General features: G+C 50.2%; 1 protein-coding gene and 1 long non-coding RNA gene across 2 annotated transcripts; one reads left to right on the top strand and one right to left on the bottom strand.

The window, feature by feature from the left end:
• Positions 1-6,012: 6,012 nt before the first annotated feature.
• On the bottom strand, positions 6,013-8,354 carry LOC121103423. Its single transcript, XR_005835606.1, has 2 exons — positions 7,572-8,354; positions 6,013-6,313 (listed from the first exon to the last, which is right to left on the bottom strand). It is a non-coding gene; the product is annotated as an uncharacterized LOC121103423 (long non-coding RNA).
• A 506-nt stretch (positions 8,355-8,860) lies between these two features.
• On the top strand, positions 8,861-16,407 carry CMTM3 (CKLF like MARVEL transmembrane domain containing 3). Its single transcript, XM_040633402.1, has 5 exons — positions 8,861-9,019; positions 12,034-12,189; positions 13,200-13,295; positions 13,691-13,811; positions 15,302-16,407. The coding sequence occupies exons 1-5, from the start codon at positions 8,861-8,863 to the stop codon at positions 15,328-15,330; spliced, it is 561 nt and encodes a 186-aa protein (XP_040489336.1). The 3' UTR covers positions 15,331-16,407.
• Positions 16,408-17,026: the final 619 nt, after the last annotated feature.

The following is a 17,026-nucleotide window of genomic DNA, read 5'->3' on the forward strand; positions in this document are numbered from 1 at the left end:
AGGCTACCTGGATATTAGAAGACAACAAGGCAGGGGCACCTGGGTGACACACGTGGTCGAGCATCCTACTCTTGGTTTCAGCTCAGGTCGTGATATCAGGATCCTGAGATTGAGCCCCACATTGGGCTCTGCACTGACTGACTCTCCCTCTGCGCCCCCCCCAAACAAATACATCTTTTTAAAAAAAGCCGGGGGAGCGCCTGGGTGGCACAGTTGGTTGAGCGACCAACTCTTGGTTTCAACTCATGATCTCAGGGTCATGAGATCAAGCCCCACACTGGGCTCCACACTGAGTGTGAAGCCTACTTAAAAATATATATATAAATAAATATAAATAAAATTAAGGTTAAATGAGGTCATAAGGGTGGGGCCCTCATCCAACAGGATTAGTGTGCTTATAAGACATCACACAGCTCATTTACATTCTCTATACAAGTGCACAGAGGAAAGGTCAGAGCTCTCACCAGAAACCAAATTTGTTGGCACCTCTGTCTTGGACTTCTGGCCTCCAGAACTGTGAGAAAATAAATTCTGGTTGTTCAGGCCACCCAGGCTGTGGTATTTTGTTATGGCGGCCCAAGGTGACTAGTACACTAGTCCAAGGAACAAGGAACAGAGCCCTTGCAGATGAGGAAGAATGGGATAATTCCCTGGGATTTTGTTTTTACCATTCTCTTCCACCCCAGCCTCCAGACAACACCAGAGCATCAACGGCAATAATGGCAGCAGCCGAACAAGCAGGAACTCAAAACTCCAAGATACAGAAAGCTTCCTCTCTGACCAGAAGAACCACGGTCCCAAGAGCATGGAGGAAATCCTTTGGTTTTTTTTCTCTCTGTATCAGACACAGTGGCAGGAAGTATGAAACGGAGTAGAGAAACTAAACAAGCTTTATAGACAGAGGACCCTGCAGAACTTGAAAGTGTCAAGGAGACCATGAAAAGGAAAGATCTCAAGAGAAAGAGCCCATCAAGCTGTATATGAATTCCTGGGACCAACGCCAAGCAGTGGATGCATGGATTTCACCCCAGACAGCAGACCAGAGGCCTGGAGAAGTAAACCGCAGGGAGTGCCATGACCCAGGCCTCAGACTGGAAACGCAGGCACACACGGCACAGATCGGAATAGCACTGCAACCACAATGGATAGGACATCTGGACAAAATGTCAATAAGGATATGCAGGACTTGAACAACACTATAAACCATCTACTCCTAACAGGTGTATGTTGAACACTATCCCCAACAACAGCAGAATACACGTTCTTCATAAATGCATATGAAACAGTCTGTAACATAGCCCAGATGTTAGGACACAAACCAAGTCTCAATACACTTAAAAACACTGAAATCATGCAAAGTGTCTGCTTTGATCACAATGGAAAGAAGCCAAAAATGAATAACAGAAGGAAAACTGGAAAACTGACAAATACGTGGGAACAACCAATGGGTTACAGAAGAAATCAGAAAAAGAAATTAGAAAATACTTAGAAATGAATGAAACTAAAATATAACATACTAAAACTTATGAGATGCAGCAAAGGCAGTGCTCAGAGAGAAATTTACAGGTGTAAATGCCTACACTTAAAAGGAAGAAAGATCTCAAACCAATAACCTAACTTTACACCTTGATGAACCAGTAAAAGACCAAACTAAACCCAAAGCTAGAAGAAAGGAAACAACAGAGATTAGAGCAGAGATAAATAAAACACAGAGTATAAAAATAATAATCAAAAAATCCAAAATTTGGTTCTTTGAAAATATCAGCAAGATAAACAAACCTTTACCTAATGACAAAGAGGAAAAAAAGACTAAAGTCAGAATTGAAAGTGAAGACACTACTACTGATGATAGAGAAATAAAAATAATTACAAGATAATTCTATAACAGTTGTATGCCAAAAAATTAGATGAAATGGACATACACACAAGAAACACACAAATTACATAAACTGACTCAAGAAGAAATAAAAAATCTCAACAGATCTACAAAGGATTGAAATAGTAACCAAACACCTCCCAACAAATAAAAGTCCAGTACCACCAAACATTTAAAGAAGAATTAATATTGGGGCGCCTGGGTGGTGCAGTCGTTAGGCGTCTGCCTTCGGCTCAGGGCGTGATCCCAGTGTTCTGGGATCGAGCCCCACGTCAGGCTCTTCCGCTGGGAGCCTGCTTCTTCCTCTCCCACTCCCCCTGCTTGTGTTCCCTCTCTCACTGGCTGTCTCTATCTCTGTCAAATAAATAAATAAAATCTTAAAAAAAAAAAAAAGAAGAAGAAGAATTAATATCAACCTTCTCAAACTCTTCCAAAAAACAGAAGACAAAGGAACACTTCCTAACTTATTTGATGGGGCCAGCATTACCTTGATAATTAGCTAGATAAAGATATCACAAAAAAAGAAAACTATATACCAGTATTTGTTATGACTATAGATGTAAAAATTCTCAACAAAATATTAGCAAACCAACTGTAACAGCACATCAAAATTACTATACACTATGACCAAGTGGGATTTATCCCAGAATGGCCCTGCAAAGTTTTTGAAAACTGAATTGAGGGGCACCTGGGTGGCTCAGTCGGTTAAGTGTCTGCCTTCAGGTCAGGTCATGGTCCTGGAGTCCTGGGATCGAGCGACACGCCAGGCTCCCTACTAGGTGGGGAGTCTGCTTCTCCCTCTGCCCCCCCCCCCGCCCTGCTTGTGCACGCTCTCTCTCTCTCAAATAAATAAAATCTTTTAAAATTTGTTTAAAAAAAAAGAAAAGAAAACTGAACTTACACTGAAGCCACAGTTCAATGGTGGGTAGGATATTGTGGCCCAAATCTAACCAGTTAATCGCCTGCTTAAAAACAAAAAACAAAAAAGCAAAACAAAACAAAACAAAAACCCATTATCTCTACAGGAATTAAACAAATCCAGAGTTCATAGCATAATATTAAAAATGTCCAAGATACAATCAATATTTACTTGCTATATTCAAAACTAGAAAAATCTCAACATTTTATGAGAGAAAAGACAGTCAATAGACAACCCAAGAATAACACAAATGGTGGATGATTAGACAAAAACTTGAAAGAGAATATTGTAACCACGCTCTAAGAATAAGTGAAATAGATAGATAGAAAGTCTTAGTGAAGAAATATAAGATATAAAAAAAATCATATGGAAATTTTAGAACTGAACACAATAACCAAAATACAAATCTCACTGGATGTGCTTAATAGCAGAATGGAAATGGCAGAGGAAGGAGTCAGTAAACTTGAAGATCAATCAATAGAAATTATTCAATTTCAACAAAAGAAAGTAATAAGATTGAAAAAAATGAACAGAGCCTTGGGGACTTTAGAGACAATACCAAAAGGTCTAATATTTGTGTCACTGGATTCCCACAAGGAGTGGAGTAAGAGTGGGGCACAAGAACTTTTTGAAGAAATGATGGCTGACAATGTCCCCAAATCAGCAAGGGACATAAATTTACAGATACAAGAAATTCAGTAAACTTCAAACCCAGATACATCCTAATCCAATTTCTGAAAACTAAAGATGAAGAAAAAAATATTGAGAGCACTGAAGAAAAATGATGCAATACTTTGAATGACTGAGGATTTCTTATCAGAGACCATGGAGCCCAGAAAGAACCGGGCAAATCTACACATATTATTGAAGATGTCAACTTTTCTCTCTCAGTAATTGATAGAACAAGTACACAGACAATCACCGAGGATATAAAAGAACTAAATACCACCAATAATCAACTTGATCTGACATTTACGGAACACTTTGCTCAACAAATACACTTTGTTTTCAAGGACACAGAGAGCATTCACCAACATGGGCCATATCCTGAACTATAAAATAAACCTCCATAAATGTAAAAGAATTAAAATCATACAAAGTATATTCTCTGGCCATAATGGAATTAAACTGGAAATCAATAACAGAAAGATGACTGCAAAATCCCCAAATGTTTAAAAAATTAAACAATATACCGCTAAATAATCTGCAGGTCAAAGATAAAGTCTTGGGAGAAATTAGAAAATGTTTTGAAGTGAACAAAAATGAAAACACAACATATCAAAATTTGTAAGATGAAATGAAAATAGTACTTAGATATTTATAGCACTAAATGCTTATATGAGAAAAGCATAAACAAGATGTCCCAGATAAATACCAACAAAAAGAAAGTAGGTTTGGTGAAATTAATATTAAATGAAATAGACTTCAAAGCTAAAAACATTCACTAGGAACAAGAGAGATCTCAAAATGATAGTTAATACAAACTTAATATATGCCAGGCATGATTCTTTTTTTTTTCTTTTGCTAGGCACTGTTCTAAGACATTTTTATATATTAACTCATTTAATCCTTACAATAATTATATGGCTTAGGTAATATTATTATTGCCATTTTGTGGATGGAGAAACTGAGGAAAGATAAGTTAAGAAAGCAATAGAGGGGCGCCTGGGTGGCTCAGTCATTAAGCGTCTGTCTTCTGCTCAGGTCATGATCCCAGGGTCCTAGGAAATCCAAGGAAAAGTAATAAATCTAAAACTTTAGTGAGGAGCTTTAATATACCTGTTTCAGTAAGTCAATACATCAAGAAAAAGAAGGGTAAGTATAGAGGTGGCTGGGTGGTGCAGTCAGCTGAGCATTGAACTCTCGGTTTCAGTTCAGTGGTGGTCTCAGAGTTCTAAGATCAAGCCACGCATCCGCTCCTCGCTCAGCGGGGTGGCTGCTGGAGATGGTCTCTCTCCCTCCCCCTCTGCCCCTCCCCCAACTCCTGTGCTGGCGCGCTCTCTCTCTCTCTCTGAAATAAACCTTAAAAAAAAAGAAGGGTAAGCATACAGAGAGTTTAAATTACATAATCAACAAGATACATAATGGATACATGGATAAGTTTTGTACCCAACCAAAAGAGAATATTAATATTCAATCTTCTTAAGCATACATGGAACACTTGTAACCCCTGACTATCTATCAGGACACAAAGAAAATCTCAACAAATTCCAAAAAGCAGAACATACAGACCTGTTCTCTGAATAAAATAAATAACAAAATTTGATGTTCACCACCAACATATAGCCAAAAATTCACCAAACCGAAAAATTTTAAATACCCCTTTAAATTATTCTTGGATTAAAGAGGAAATTTAAAATGGAAACTACAAGCAAATTAGAAGTGGCTAAAAACTGAGCATTATTTTAAGGATGTGTCCTAAGCAGTCCTCAGAGAAAAACTTAGAGCTTTAAATGCCTTCATTAGGAAACAAGAAAGACTTAAATACAACACACAATAAATAAAATGAAATGAAATGAAAACTAGAGGTTAATTGTATTTATGAAAATAAAGGCAAAAATCCCCCATAAAATACTAGCAAAATGAATCTAGACGTTTATCAAAGGAGCTAAACAACATGACCATTAAAGGCACATCCCACAAATGTAAAGACAGTGAGCCTTGGGAAAAACTGCTATTGTCAGTCACCACATTCATAGCTTAAGAAGAAAAACACCACGTTCTAAAAAGAGAAATCTGTATGGCAAAAATGCAAAGTAAAACACAAATGATAAGCCAAGAAAAACTATTCATAACTCAAATTTCAGAAAAAGTACTAATTTCCTGAATATATGCATTCTTATATATCCATTTTTTTAAACCAACAATTAACAGAAAAACATACAAAGTATGTGAAAAGTCAGTTCTCAGAAAAGCAAATGCAAATGGTTGTTACATATGCAAAAAAAAAAAAAAAAAAACCCTTGATCCACTCATAACTAGAGAATTGCAAATTAACACTGCCCCTAGGGATTTATTTCTAAATACCTTCTCCATTAAAAGAACCAGAGTTTCTTGGAGGAACTTGGACTCTAGGGCTGGGATGGGGAGAATACAAAATGAACCTGACGCATCTTATAGGGTCAGAAAATAAGGAAATGGGGGGGGGGAGATGGGGGATGGGTACCCAGAAGCCCACCAGCAAGAGCTAATAAAGGCCAAAGATGAAACAATTTAACCAACAAAATGAAGCGTGATAGTATTTAATTATAACCCAAAGAATAAAATAAACAAATCAGTGTAGGAAAACAGAAAATACTCCTTAGGCAGGAATGTAAAGGGAACAGAGCCACCCTTCTTCATGCCACAGCAGACACTTCCGGTACCATTCGAGGGATGGGTTCTGGGCTGGGCCAGAATAGGTTCCCACGGAGCTCCCAGCCTGCGGCAGGAGCGACAGCGGTCATAGGCACTCAGTCGCGTCAAGCAGGGGCACCCCTCCAGTTCTCCTTGCCTCTTCCTGGGCCCCCTCAGCCACCCTAGTGAGTCACCATATTTTTTTGCGTGAGTTCCCTTTCAGTAAAGTGAGACAGAGATGCCTTGAAATAAAATGCAACCATTTTAAGTGGAGAGTTTGACGTGCTTCGACAAACGTATGTTTCTGGGCAGCTACCACCCTCATCAAAATAAAAAAAAAACACTGCCAGCACTCCAGAGAGCTTCCTCCTGCCCCCACCCCAGGTCACCACTGATCTGATTTCCCTCACCATAGCTGAGTTTCACCTGTTCTAGAAATTCATAAAAACGGAATCACACAGCACGTACCCTTTTGAGCCTGGCTTCTTTCATTCAACATAATTATCCGCAAAATGCACCCCTATTGTGGATCTGTCAATGGGTTATTTCTTCCTCCTACTGAGAAGTATTTCAGCCTGGGGATGCCCCACAGTTAGCTTATCCTCTGAGCTGTAATGAACCACTGCGCAGTGCGCAGTTTGAGCTATTAAAAATAGAGCCGCTGTGAACGTTCAGGTCCAAGTCTTTGTAAAGACATGTGCTTTTGCTTCTCTTGGGCAAATACCTACGCATAAAATGTCTGGGTCGCACGGTATGCCTCTCTCTAACATTTTAAGAAACTGCCAAGCTCTCTTCCGCAGTGGAGGGCCTCACTTCCACCCCCCTACAGGGCTGTAGGAGAGTTCCAGGTGCTCCACATCTTCCCCAGCACTTCAATGGTGGAGTCCCCTTTTATGAGCCATTTTAATAGGTGTAAAATAATATCTTATTTTGGCTCTAATTTGCATTCCTAGATGTCTAATGATATTGAATATAGTTTCGAGCACTTACTAGACATTCATATATCTTCGCTGGATTGTTCAAAACTTTAGCCAATTTAAAAAATTGGGTTGTTTTCTACTTATTATTGAGTTACAGTTTTGAGCCAAATTAACACTGATTGATATCAGGTTGTCCTTGTTCTAACCCTCACCTGGCCTCTTCCCAGGGGATCTAGAATAAGATCCAAACACCAGGCTCTGGTTCTCTACCAACTGTCTCCTTCCCCCCACCCCAGCCGTTCGCTCAGTCCTTTCTTCCACAAAGGCTCCTGGCAACCCATGAACCAGCCATAACCAGCCAGACACCTATTACCAAGAATCATCTTATTCAGGATTCTCTGGACACATTGTTGACCCACTCCCCACAAATTAAGCTGATGCGTCCTTGCATCCTACAAATGCAATCTTTCTAGCACTGCTGTTCAATCTATCAATAAATGAGTGAATGAATTCCTCTTACCTGGCAGGAGAGGCCATCGAAGTCTTCTTTGAGGAAGTGACACTGTGGGATGATCACAGAGTAAAGAGAAGATCATCAGATAACCAAGTGGACGAGAGCATTCCAGGTAGCAGGGTCAGCACGCACAAAGGCCCTGGAGTGGGGAGGGAGCATGGTTTGTTCAAGAAACTGTAAGGTCTGTGAGTGGGAGAGACAGGGAGCAGAGGACACCAAGGGATTATGTTTTTAGTCTCTCTACCAAGACTCTGAGCAAGATGGGAATCTCCCAAGGTTTGAGGGATAAGGGAAATGGAGGTGATCCTGACTGAGGATTTAAGCATCCTTCTGGCTGCCAAGAGAGGAAGAAGAGAGGCCTCTTAAAGACACCCTCACAGCAGTTCAGGGAGGAGACAGGAGTACTCTGGGGCCTCCTGGAGGTCTTGGTGGTAGTGAGAAGTGAACAGAAACAAAGCTTTAGGAGGTGAAGATGTGCCAGCTTTGGTGATGGGCTGATGGTGAGGGTGAGGGAGAACAAGGACAGCCCCGAGTGTCAGATCTTGGGGTGGAAGGTTGGATGGCGGTGCCCTTCATTGAGGCCCAGGCTCCATCTGGGAGTCCCCCGGGTATGAATGGGGCGAGGGAGCAGAAGGCAGGCTGGGGCAGCCAGTAGAGGAGGTTGGGTTGCCCAAAGATGGGAGGGGTGGCCAGGGGAGAAAGAGGGAGTGAGGTCGGGAGCTGACAGCTAGATCAAAAGCGCAGGAAGACGAGACAGGGGTCTTGTCTTTCGGACGCCTAGATTCCTGGGTCCCGGACACGCGCAGAGACCCGGGCAGGAAGCTAGACGACGCAGCGAGTGTATACAGCCCTTCAGGGCAGGCAGAGAAGACTGGAAGCCCCGACGGGGCGTTCAAGGGCAGCAAAAAGAAGGTCTCGGAGTGCCGGGCTGGGGCTGAGGGGAGAGTGCGCGGGCGTGTGTGGGGGCCCCAGGCCAGCCCCGCGGACAGTCCCGCCCAGCGGGGCCCAGAGCAACTCGGGCAGCCGGGGTCCGAGGCGAGGACGGGAGGAGGAGGAAGGAGGAGGAAGGAGAGCGGAAGAAGCGAGCGAGGCAGCGGGGGAGCCGGAGACTGCGAGGAGGGGAGGAGGGGACCGGGCAGGAGGGGCGGGGCGGGGGCGGGGGCGGGGCGGCGGGGGGATGCGCCCCCGCTCCCGTGTCTCGCCTTTTTCTCCTTCCGCACAGCCCGGGTTTCCGCTTCCCTCCCGGGCGCGGGGTGAGGGAGCGGGACCGCGCCTCGGTCCCTGCCGCCGCCGCCATGTGGCCCCCAGACCAGGAGCCCGACCCGGACCCCGACCCGGCCCCGGCGCGCGCCGGCCGCTCCCCGCCCGGCGCAGCGATGCCCGGGCTCCGCGCCCTCCTGCCGGCGCGCGCCTTCCTCTGCTCGCTCAAAGGCCGCCTCCTGCTGGCCGAGTCGGTGAGTGCGGCGCGGGGCCGGGGCCGGGGCGGCGAAGGCGCCGTCGGGACTCCCGGACCCGGCCGAGCCCCGGGAGCCGCGGAAGGCGGGCGGAGCTGGGCGCACTTCCCCAGGCGTCGGGTGGCGCCGAAGCTCAGCGCGCGAGGCAGAGGCGAGGAGGGGCCCGAAAACAGGCCCTCCAGGCTCCCTAACCCAACGTGGGGGGCCGGTCGGGAAGCCTGGGGCCGGGGCACGTCGACGCGACGGCCGAGCGCCTGGAAGTTCAGCCCGGCGCTGTGTGACCCCGGGCACCTCCACCCGCTTTGGGCCCTCGGAACAGCCCGCGGCCCCACATCTTCTGGCCTCCGTCGCGGGCACTCCGCTCCGCAAACCCTCCCGCTGTCCCCGGCTGCGCCCCGTGAGGAATCAACCAGCTCGGCGCTTCACTACGCCCGGGTCGGGGCCAGGGTGGGCTTTCCGCGCCCTTGCCCGCTTTCCTTGGCGCAGGGAGGGCCGGCCGGGCCTTGAGCTGCCGGGCGGAGGACGGGGTGGACTCCGGCCAGCCGACACGGGGAACAGCGGGGAAGTGGGAAGGAGACCCCCGGGATTGGGTGAGGTCGGGGCAGCACAGTGCGGGGTGTGTTCGCAGACCCCTCCCCCCGGGTGCAGGGGGCGGGGGCGGGAGCCCAGCGGGGTGACTTCATCCCCCTCCTCCCCTTCCTCGCTCGGATCCAGCCGCCCCGCCCCCGCCAAGCTCCTTCCTCCTTCCCGCAACCCCCACCCCGGCCCATCAGGCCTTTGTCTTGGGGACACTACGAAACCTCCCGCACCATCCGCGGGTGGGGCGGGGGACTCGGTGCTGGGCCTCCTTGCGGGGAAGGGGCCGGGGCCAGGGGCGGCGGAGGCGCCGTCGGGCGCAGGGGAGGCAAGATAAGGAGCAGCTCTTGTTATTTAGATCCCCCGCAGTTTGGCAGTCCCTGTCGTTATTCCCACTTTGCAGACATGAAAGCTGAGGCCAGGGCGTCTAGGGGATTTGACAGGTGGGTCACTTGAGGGCCAGGTGACAGAAGAGTGAGAGTGGGGATCAGAGGAAAGAGGCTTCTGCCCCAGACCTCTCCTCCTACTGCCCAGGGCAGATGGTAGGAGGCCATCCTGCCACTTCTGCCCCTGGGGTCAGCCCAGAGGTCACCAGCCCAGCTCCCAAGTGAGGAACCAGGGCCCAGGACAGCCCACACTCTAGGGAGTCACCTCTGGTTGGTCACCCCAGTCCTACCCTGGAGATTGATGGGAGCCATTTTTGCAGAGAAGCCTTAAATCTATAGGCCAGCAAGGGACACAAACCCCAACCCCACTCAGCCCACCTCATGGGGGGCCCTTGGTGTAGCTGGATGTCAGGAAGCCAGATCTAGGAGGATGAAGAAGTAGAGAGGAAGAACGGGTTAGAGTTGATCACAAGGGGAGCCACTCTGGTCACTCTTCCCTCCCTCTGGTCATCTCTGGCTGCCTCCAGGCCCAAGCAAGTGGGGAGGCTGACAGGGACAGGAAAGGGGAGGAAGTAGCCACCAGGAATCAGGGAATGAGGAAACAGGAATGGAGAGAGGGGTCCCCAGAATCTGGCTTTGGGGGGGGGGTGGACTGGAAGGGGAGGGACATAAGAAGAGCCTTCTTCGGAAGAAGTGCAGCAGGAGGTATGGACAGGGCTGGCTCAAGGTCCCATGCCTTGCTTCCCTGGGAGGCCCCTCTGTGCCTTAATTTCCCTTCTGTTCGAGTTGAGCTCAGCTACTTCCTGGCCATGTTCAAGGCAGATTTGGGTGCCCTGGGGACTCCCTGGCATCTCTGCAGCTCATTTGTCTGAAGCAGCCACAGAGTTTCCTGTGGGGCATCTGGGTGTCCCTACAGGGCCCTCCCAGCCCCACTCCAAGCTACTCAGCCATGGACATACTCAAACCCCGCCCAGCCACAGTGACAGAAATCAGGACAGATGAAGGCCAGCACCCACAGGGCAGGGTTGCTTAAGAACTACAGCTGTGTGGTCAGCCAACCCTGGGTTCAAATTCTGGTGCCTTTTTATTAGCCGCATGACACTGAGCAACTCACTTCCCCTGTCTGCACCTCAGTCTTCTGATCTGTGAGGTGGGCTATGAGCAGCACTGTGCACATGTGGTTGCGAGGATGCCCCAAGCCTCGCAGGCCCTGGCCGGGGGAAGAGCCCCTCATCTTGGTCTGCCCTGCCCTGCAGGTCACATGGTCTGCAGAACTAACGGGGGCGTCAGCACCTTCCCTTTGCACGAAGGCTGGCTGGATGAGGCGGCAGGGCCTGAAGTGTCAGGGTCAACATTCCCCCTCCTGGAGGTTTTTTTCTTCGTATGGATTGGCAAACGTAGAAAACCCAAAGAGTTACACTGTTAATGCCCGTATACCCACCGCCTAGATTGTACAGTCGTTAACCTGTTGTCAGATTTGCTTTATCACATTATCTTATCCATCTGTCTGTCCACTAGTCCAATTTCGTTTTTGATGCAGAATAAATTGCCCACATCAGTACATTTCAACCCTGAACACTTCAGCATGCATATCATTAAGTAAAGTTTAAGACTTGTATAGTTTTTCAGCTAAAATTTACATTCTTGGGAGTTGGGTGTAATTTTTTGAAATGGTTCCTGCTTCGTGAGCTACCTCTGAGACGGCTGAGGTTTGATTTGCCCTGCTGGGCACCATCTGAGTTGGGTGGATTCTGCCTAGAGCTTGCTGGGGTGGGGGGCACGGGGTGAGCAGCAGCACGAGGCAGCCTCCTGGGGGGCTGGACACGTGTGGGAAGCTGGGGCTTCCTGATTGGGTCCTGGCAGGGCGCTGGCACAGAATCAGGGTGCAGAGCTGTGCCCAGAGGCATTGGGGTAGCACGTGGTCCAGGGCCCCATGATGGGGTTCTAATCCTGGCAGCTGCCTCCCCTGCTGGGGCGTCCTCCGTCCCTGGCTGCAGAGCCCTGGGCCAGGAGATGTGCAAAGGTTCTGATTTTTCCTCCCCTCACCTCCAGGGTCTCTCGTTCATCACCTTTGTCTGCTATGTGGCATCCTCTGCATCTGCCTTCCTCGCAGCGCCTCTGCTGGAGTTCCTGCTGGCCCTCTACTTCCTCTTTGCAGATGCCATGCAGCTGAACGACAAGTGGCAGGGCTTGTGCTGGCCCATGATGGTGAGGCTGGGCCCCAGGACGAAGGGGCTGGCTGCATTTCCGCCCTCACCCTTTCTTCCGTGCGCCAGAGGGGCTGTTTGCAGTTGATTGGAGCCAAGCCCCACCACTCGGCAGCCATGTGACCCAGAGCCCGCTGCCTTACCTCCGGGAGGTCCCTGGGTGAGGCGCGGAACCCCAGCTGGCATCCTGGCTCCTGACCAGCAGGTGGCGCTGGTGCTCCCATTTGGGCCTGGAGGAATGAGCCTCAGCCTCAGGAATTCAAGCCATTTGCACAAGGGCAGGACAGGTTAACTGAGGACTTGCAGGGCTTACCCAGACCTCAGCCATCTGGCAACTTGCTTGGTCACCTGGGAAGCCTCAGAGCCCCCCCCCCAAACTTTGTTTTTTGAGAAGGGACAGAAAAGCTGCGATTGGACCCTGGCCTCCTGACTTCATATCCAATATGCTTCCTGATGGGCTGCACCCTGTATCCCCCTTTTAGGTACAGGTGAGCAGAAACCATGATACACAAATGGATCTGCCACAAGGATGTGGCACCGCGAGACCCAGGGCCAGGTCTCCCCATTGGAGAGCTAGCAGGGAGCAGGTGAAAGGTTTCCAATGTCTTTCTCACCGAATGAGGAGATATGCGTAGGGGCCCAGCCACAGGTCAAGCTGCAGCCTGGCCCACGTCCTGTTGTCCACTGGGCAAGGACGGCCAGCTGGAGCGGGAACAGGGCAGCCTCAGCTGCTGGCAGCCTCCAGGGGCACCTGGGCAGGGGCAGGAATGGGGGTGGGAGAAGAACCAGGGCGTGCAAGGTGGGGCCAGGACAGGGCCCAAGTCCTGGGGATGCTGGACTGCGGGTGCTAGGTGTGTGTCTAGCCTACGGGGCCAGTCATCCCCTGGGAACAGTGGGTTCCAGCCCATTCCTGCTACCTGGTGTCCTTCTGAGCCCCTGCCCCAGTCTGGGCTCCCAGCTGTGCTCCACTCCTGGGAGCCGAGGGCAGTGACCACACCCATCTCTCCCCAGGACTTCCTGCGCTGTGTCACAGCTGCTCTCATCTACTTCGCCATCTCCATCACAGCTGTCGCCAAGTACTCAGACGGGGCTTCCAAAGCAGCTGGGGTGAGTAGCCACCCTAGCCCTGGAAGGGGCTGCCCAGCGATGCCCCCTTAAGTTCACCCCTGCCCTGATGGAGACCCAGATGCCCCTTGGACACTCAGCATCTGGGGCAGAGTCTGTCCCCGCTTAGGCCCCTTGGGCTGTCACGGGGATCTCAGCGATTCCAAAGTCCTCTTACTGGAGATTTAATCTGCCCCAAGTTTTGAAGGCTGTTTACCCAACCAAGATAACAGCTCATTTTCCTACTTGTCCGTACTGGGTGGGGTGTGTTTGCCAACCCGAGCTCCTTAACCCAGCAGATGGAGCGGGGTGGCAGCTTCTCCACTTCCCCCCGGCTCTGGGACCAGGCACTCCTAGCTCCTGATGAGGTCTCATCCACCCTGTCCCCTATCCCACAGGTTTTTGGCTTCTTTGCCACCATCGTGTTTGCAATTGACTTCTACCTGATCTTTAATGACGTCGCCAAATTCCTCAAACAAGGGGACTCTGCAGAAGAGAACACAGCCAACAAGGCGGAAGGTGGGTGGCCACCCTGGGGGTTTTCACCTGGGAACCCAGCCTCTCAACCCAGGACTGTTGCTGGGGACCCTGCTCTCCCTTAGGGATACTTGCCAGTTTGAGGCTGGAGGAGCATTTTCTCTTCCCATATGGGCAGGATGTGTGTTCACAGCCTGGTTCTGTCCCTTCATGGGGCACTGCATACAGCAGGCTGGCTCCCCAGGGCGTCTGCCTTTCCAGGAAAGGCAAGGTGAGGGCAGGCCTGGCACCTTCTCCTCGGTGAGACCTTCCCTGATGAGCCCCCCAGGCAGCCAGTCCCTGGGCTGCAGAGCAGCCACCTGCCCTGAAACCCAAGGCCCCCTTGCCCAGTTTCACCGGCCTGTGGCTCAGGGGCCAGAGAACCAGGCTCTTGTCCTTATCTGCGATACCCACACAAGCTCAGGTTTATAAGCCAGCAGAAGCCATCCTTCTGCTAAAAATATATGAGGCTCGTCTCGTCTCATTCTGCACTTCAGCCACTCCTACGTTCAATGTCCCTAGACATTTTCCTTAGACCTTTGTGACCTGCCACCAGTTGCCTTCCATGAGTGCTTCTAGACCACCACCCCAGTGAACAAGCAGGAAGTGGCAGTGGAAACATGTTTGAGTATTATGGGCCTTGGGACCTGGAGATATATGTATGATGGTTTTTTGCTGTAAAATGATTCCTAGCTCATGTGTTAGAATGAATACAGCAAACCTACAAAATCATACCAGTCTAGCCCTTGCCACAGGGCTAGGGAAGTCAGGGTTTACAGAGGCTCTTGGAGCTCATCCATGACCTGGCAACAGTGTGAGGACAGATTGGGGTTCTGAGACAGAGGTTGGTCAGGAAAGGGGTGTCCCTCCCTGAAAATAGCAATTGGCACTGGGGCTGAGGCAGGAGGGTTAGTGACTTGGGTGCTTTTCCTCCGTGGAGTGGGGGGTTCCAGAAGGCTCTACAGAGTACTCTTCAGTACTGGACTTCTAGGAACCCTTCAGTCATACCTTAGAGAGGCCCTTAACGTCATAAAATGTGTCCGATCACCATATAAAATTAGGATTGGGGGCAAGAGGGATTGAAACTATAAGGTGCCTAAAAAGAAGCTTCCTGATTTTCTAGTATATTTTACTTTCTTGTGCCAGAAAATAGCCGTCCCCAACCTGCCTTGCTGAATTGCACGGTAGAGTTGGGGTTTGGGGTGCAGATATATCACACTGACATCCCCAGGTGAGAAGGGCCCAGGGAACCCGGGCTCCCCGCTCCATGTGACCATGCCCCGGAGGTGACAGCAGCTGCCCCTGCAGGGTCCCAGACCCCAGGCCAGCCCTCACACCAAGCTGACACCACCAACAGCGCAGTCAGCACAGGAGCGGCCTGAGCCCGGGGCTCCAGCCAACAGCTAGAAACCCAGCCAGTCTCCCCAGAAACAGCTTCCAGGCACCGCTGGCCTGGAAACTCCCACCAAGCATCCCGTCTGTTTGACTTTCAGAAGAGAATTCCGACTCTGACTCTGACTGAAGTCCTCCCCGCCCCGGCAACCCGAGCCCCGCGGGCCCCCACTGCCGCACCTTCGGACCAGGCTTGCCGCCGTGGTCAGGGCACGGCGTGTGCTGGGAGAGAGGCGGTGACTTCTCAAGCGGCAGCATCAGCTGCTGACGGAGCTGGCCTCCTCATGGCCCCAAGGTGACCTGCCCAAGCCCAGCATACAAAACGGCACCCGTCTAACCACTGCACACACGGGGGCATCGTGAATATTCTGCCACGTCTCATTTCTGCCCCACAAACCTTAAGCCTTGTAACCTTTCTGCCAAAAATAAGCACAAGGGGACAAAGCTCACAGAGCCTTGTTACCTCCATCACAGGAAGCAGTTCAGGCTGGAGACCCACCAACAGCATAAACCAAGTAGGACGGAAGCCACCACGGGGCCAACCTGCTAGGCCCCAGGGATTTTTGTCTGCATTTGGTGTCCCACTCATGCCAGGCACTTTGTCGAGAATGATCCTTCCAAGATTCTTTTGTTCACGGAGCACCAATACCCTCTTCATTTTTGAAGCAGGGAGAAAACCGACCTTTGCTCTCATCTAGGAGCAAGCAGGTCACGGTGCCCATAACGGTGTCTCCCACCCTGGGGAGCCACGTCTTCGCCAGGTGACATGACAGTTGGAGATTAGCTTACCAGATCCAAAAGATCAAGGGTACCTAACCACAAAATAACTGACAGCATTCTGGGGGGCTGGGCAGGCCCAGCCGAACCCTTTCCCGGGGGCCCACCGGCCGGCGAGGGGCTCTCGGGCACTCAGGATGATGATATGTTTCTCGACACCAGAGCAGGTCTCCTGACCGCCTCTCGAGAGGTGAGATGTGCCTTCTGTGTTCACCTAAGCACATGTGCTGTGTGTCTATGTTCAATGGGATTTTATAACTTTATATGTATTTTTTTTTTTACACAAAAGTAGCTTTTTAAATGGCATTTCCTCTGTCCCAAGAGGTCTTATGAATGAGCCAGATCTGGACCCATGTCTTGGGCATTTGTAACCTTTGTTCTTCTCTTGCATGTGAAAAAAGCCATAATGGATTAAACCAGACTGACTATGTGCTTGGAGTGTATGTGTTTGAAAACACCTCACACCTCCCAGAGCTAGTGCAATCCAGCGTCCTGTTCAACACAGACGAGTCCTAACGATGGTGAGTCCTGACAGCTCAGGGTTTCAGCAGACACACCCGCACCAGCGGCACGCCACGCACCCCTAAGCATCTGATGCATGTACTCTCCCTCAGTCCTCACACGATCCTGGGTCACTAAGTCCAGGAAACCAACAGAAGGTTCAGGAACTTGCCCCGGTCACCAGAGCTCCTTTGAGGGAGCTTATGTCTCACTTATGTGTCACGGTAACAACCCACGGCACCCCTGAGATAGCCAGAACCTGGGGCACTCCTCCTGGTTTGCAAACTGGTTGCACAAGGGACCTTGGAGTTGAAGCCTGGGAGGAAGCTGGGTTGGCATTTGGCCCAGGCATTCTCCCAACTTTTACACGCATTCGAAAACCTGCCTGAAAGTTGATGAGCAGATGCCGAGAGGGATACACGGTGGGAGTTTCTGCTCCACCTTGCCTGCCCCACTAAGCCAGCCAAGCTGCCTGTCGACACCCATTCCATGGCCGCTCGCGTGGACCCGGACTGTGCTCAGCCCCCACCTCCCAGGCCTGTCCCGGG

The sequence above is a fragment of the Ursus maritimus genome, unplaced genomic scaffold, assembly GCF_017311325.1.
Source record: "Ursus maritimus isolate PB19 unplaced genomic scaffold, ASM1731132v1 scaffold_19, whole genome shotgun sequence".
In the NCBI taxonomy this organism is placed as follows: domain Eukaryota; kingdom Metazoa; phylum Chordata; class Mammalia; order Carnivora; family Ursidae; genus Ursus; species Ursus maritimus.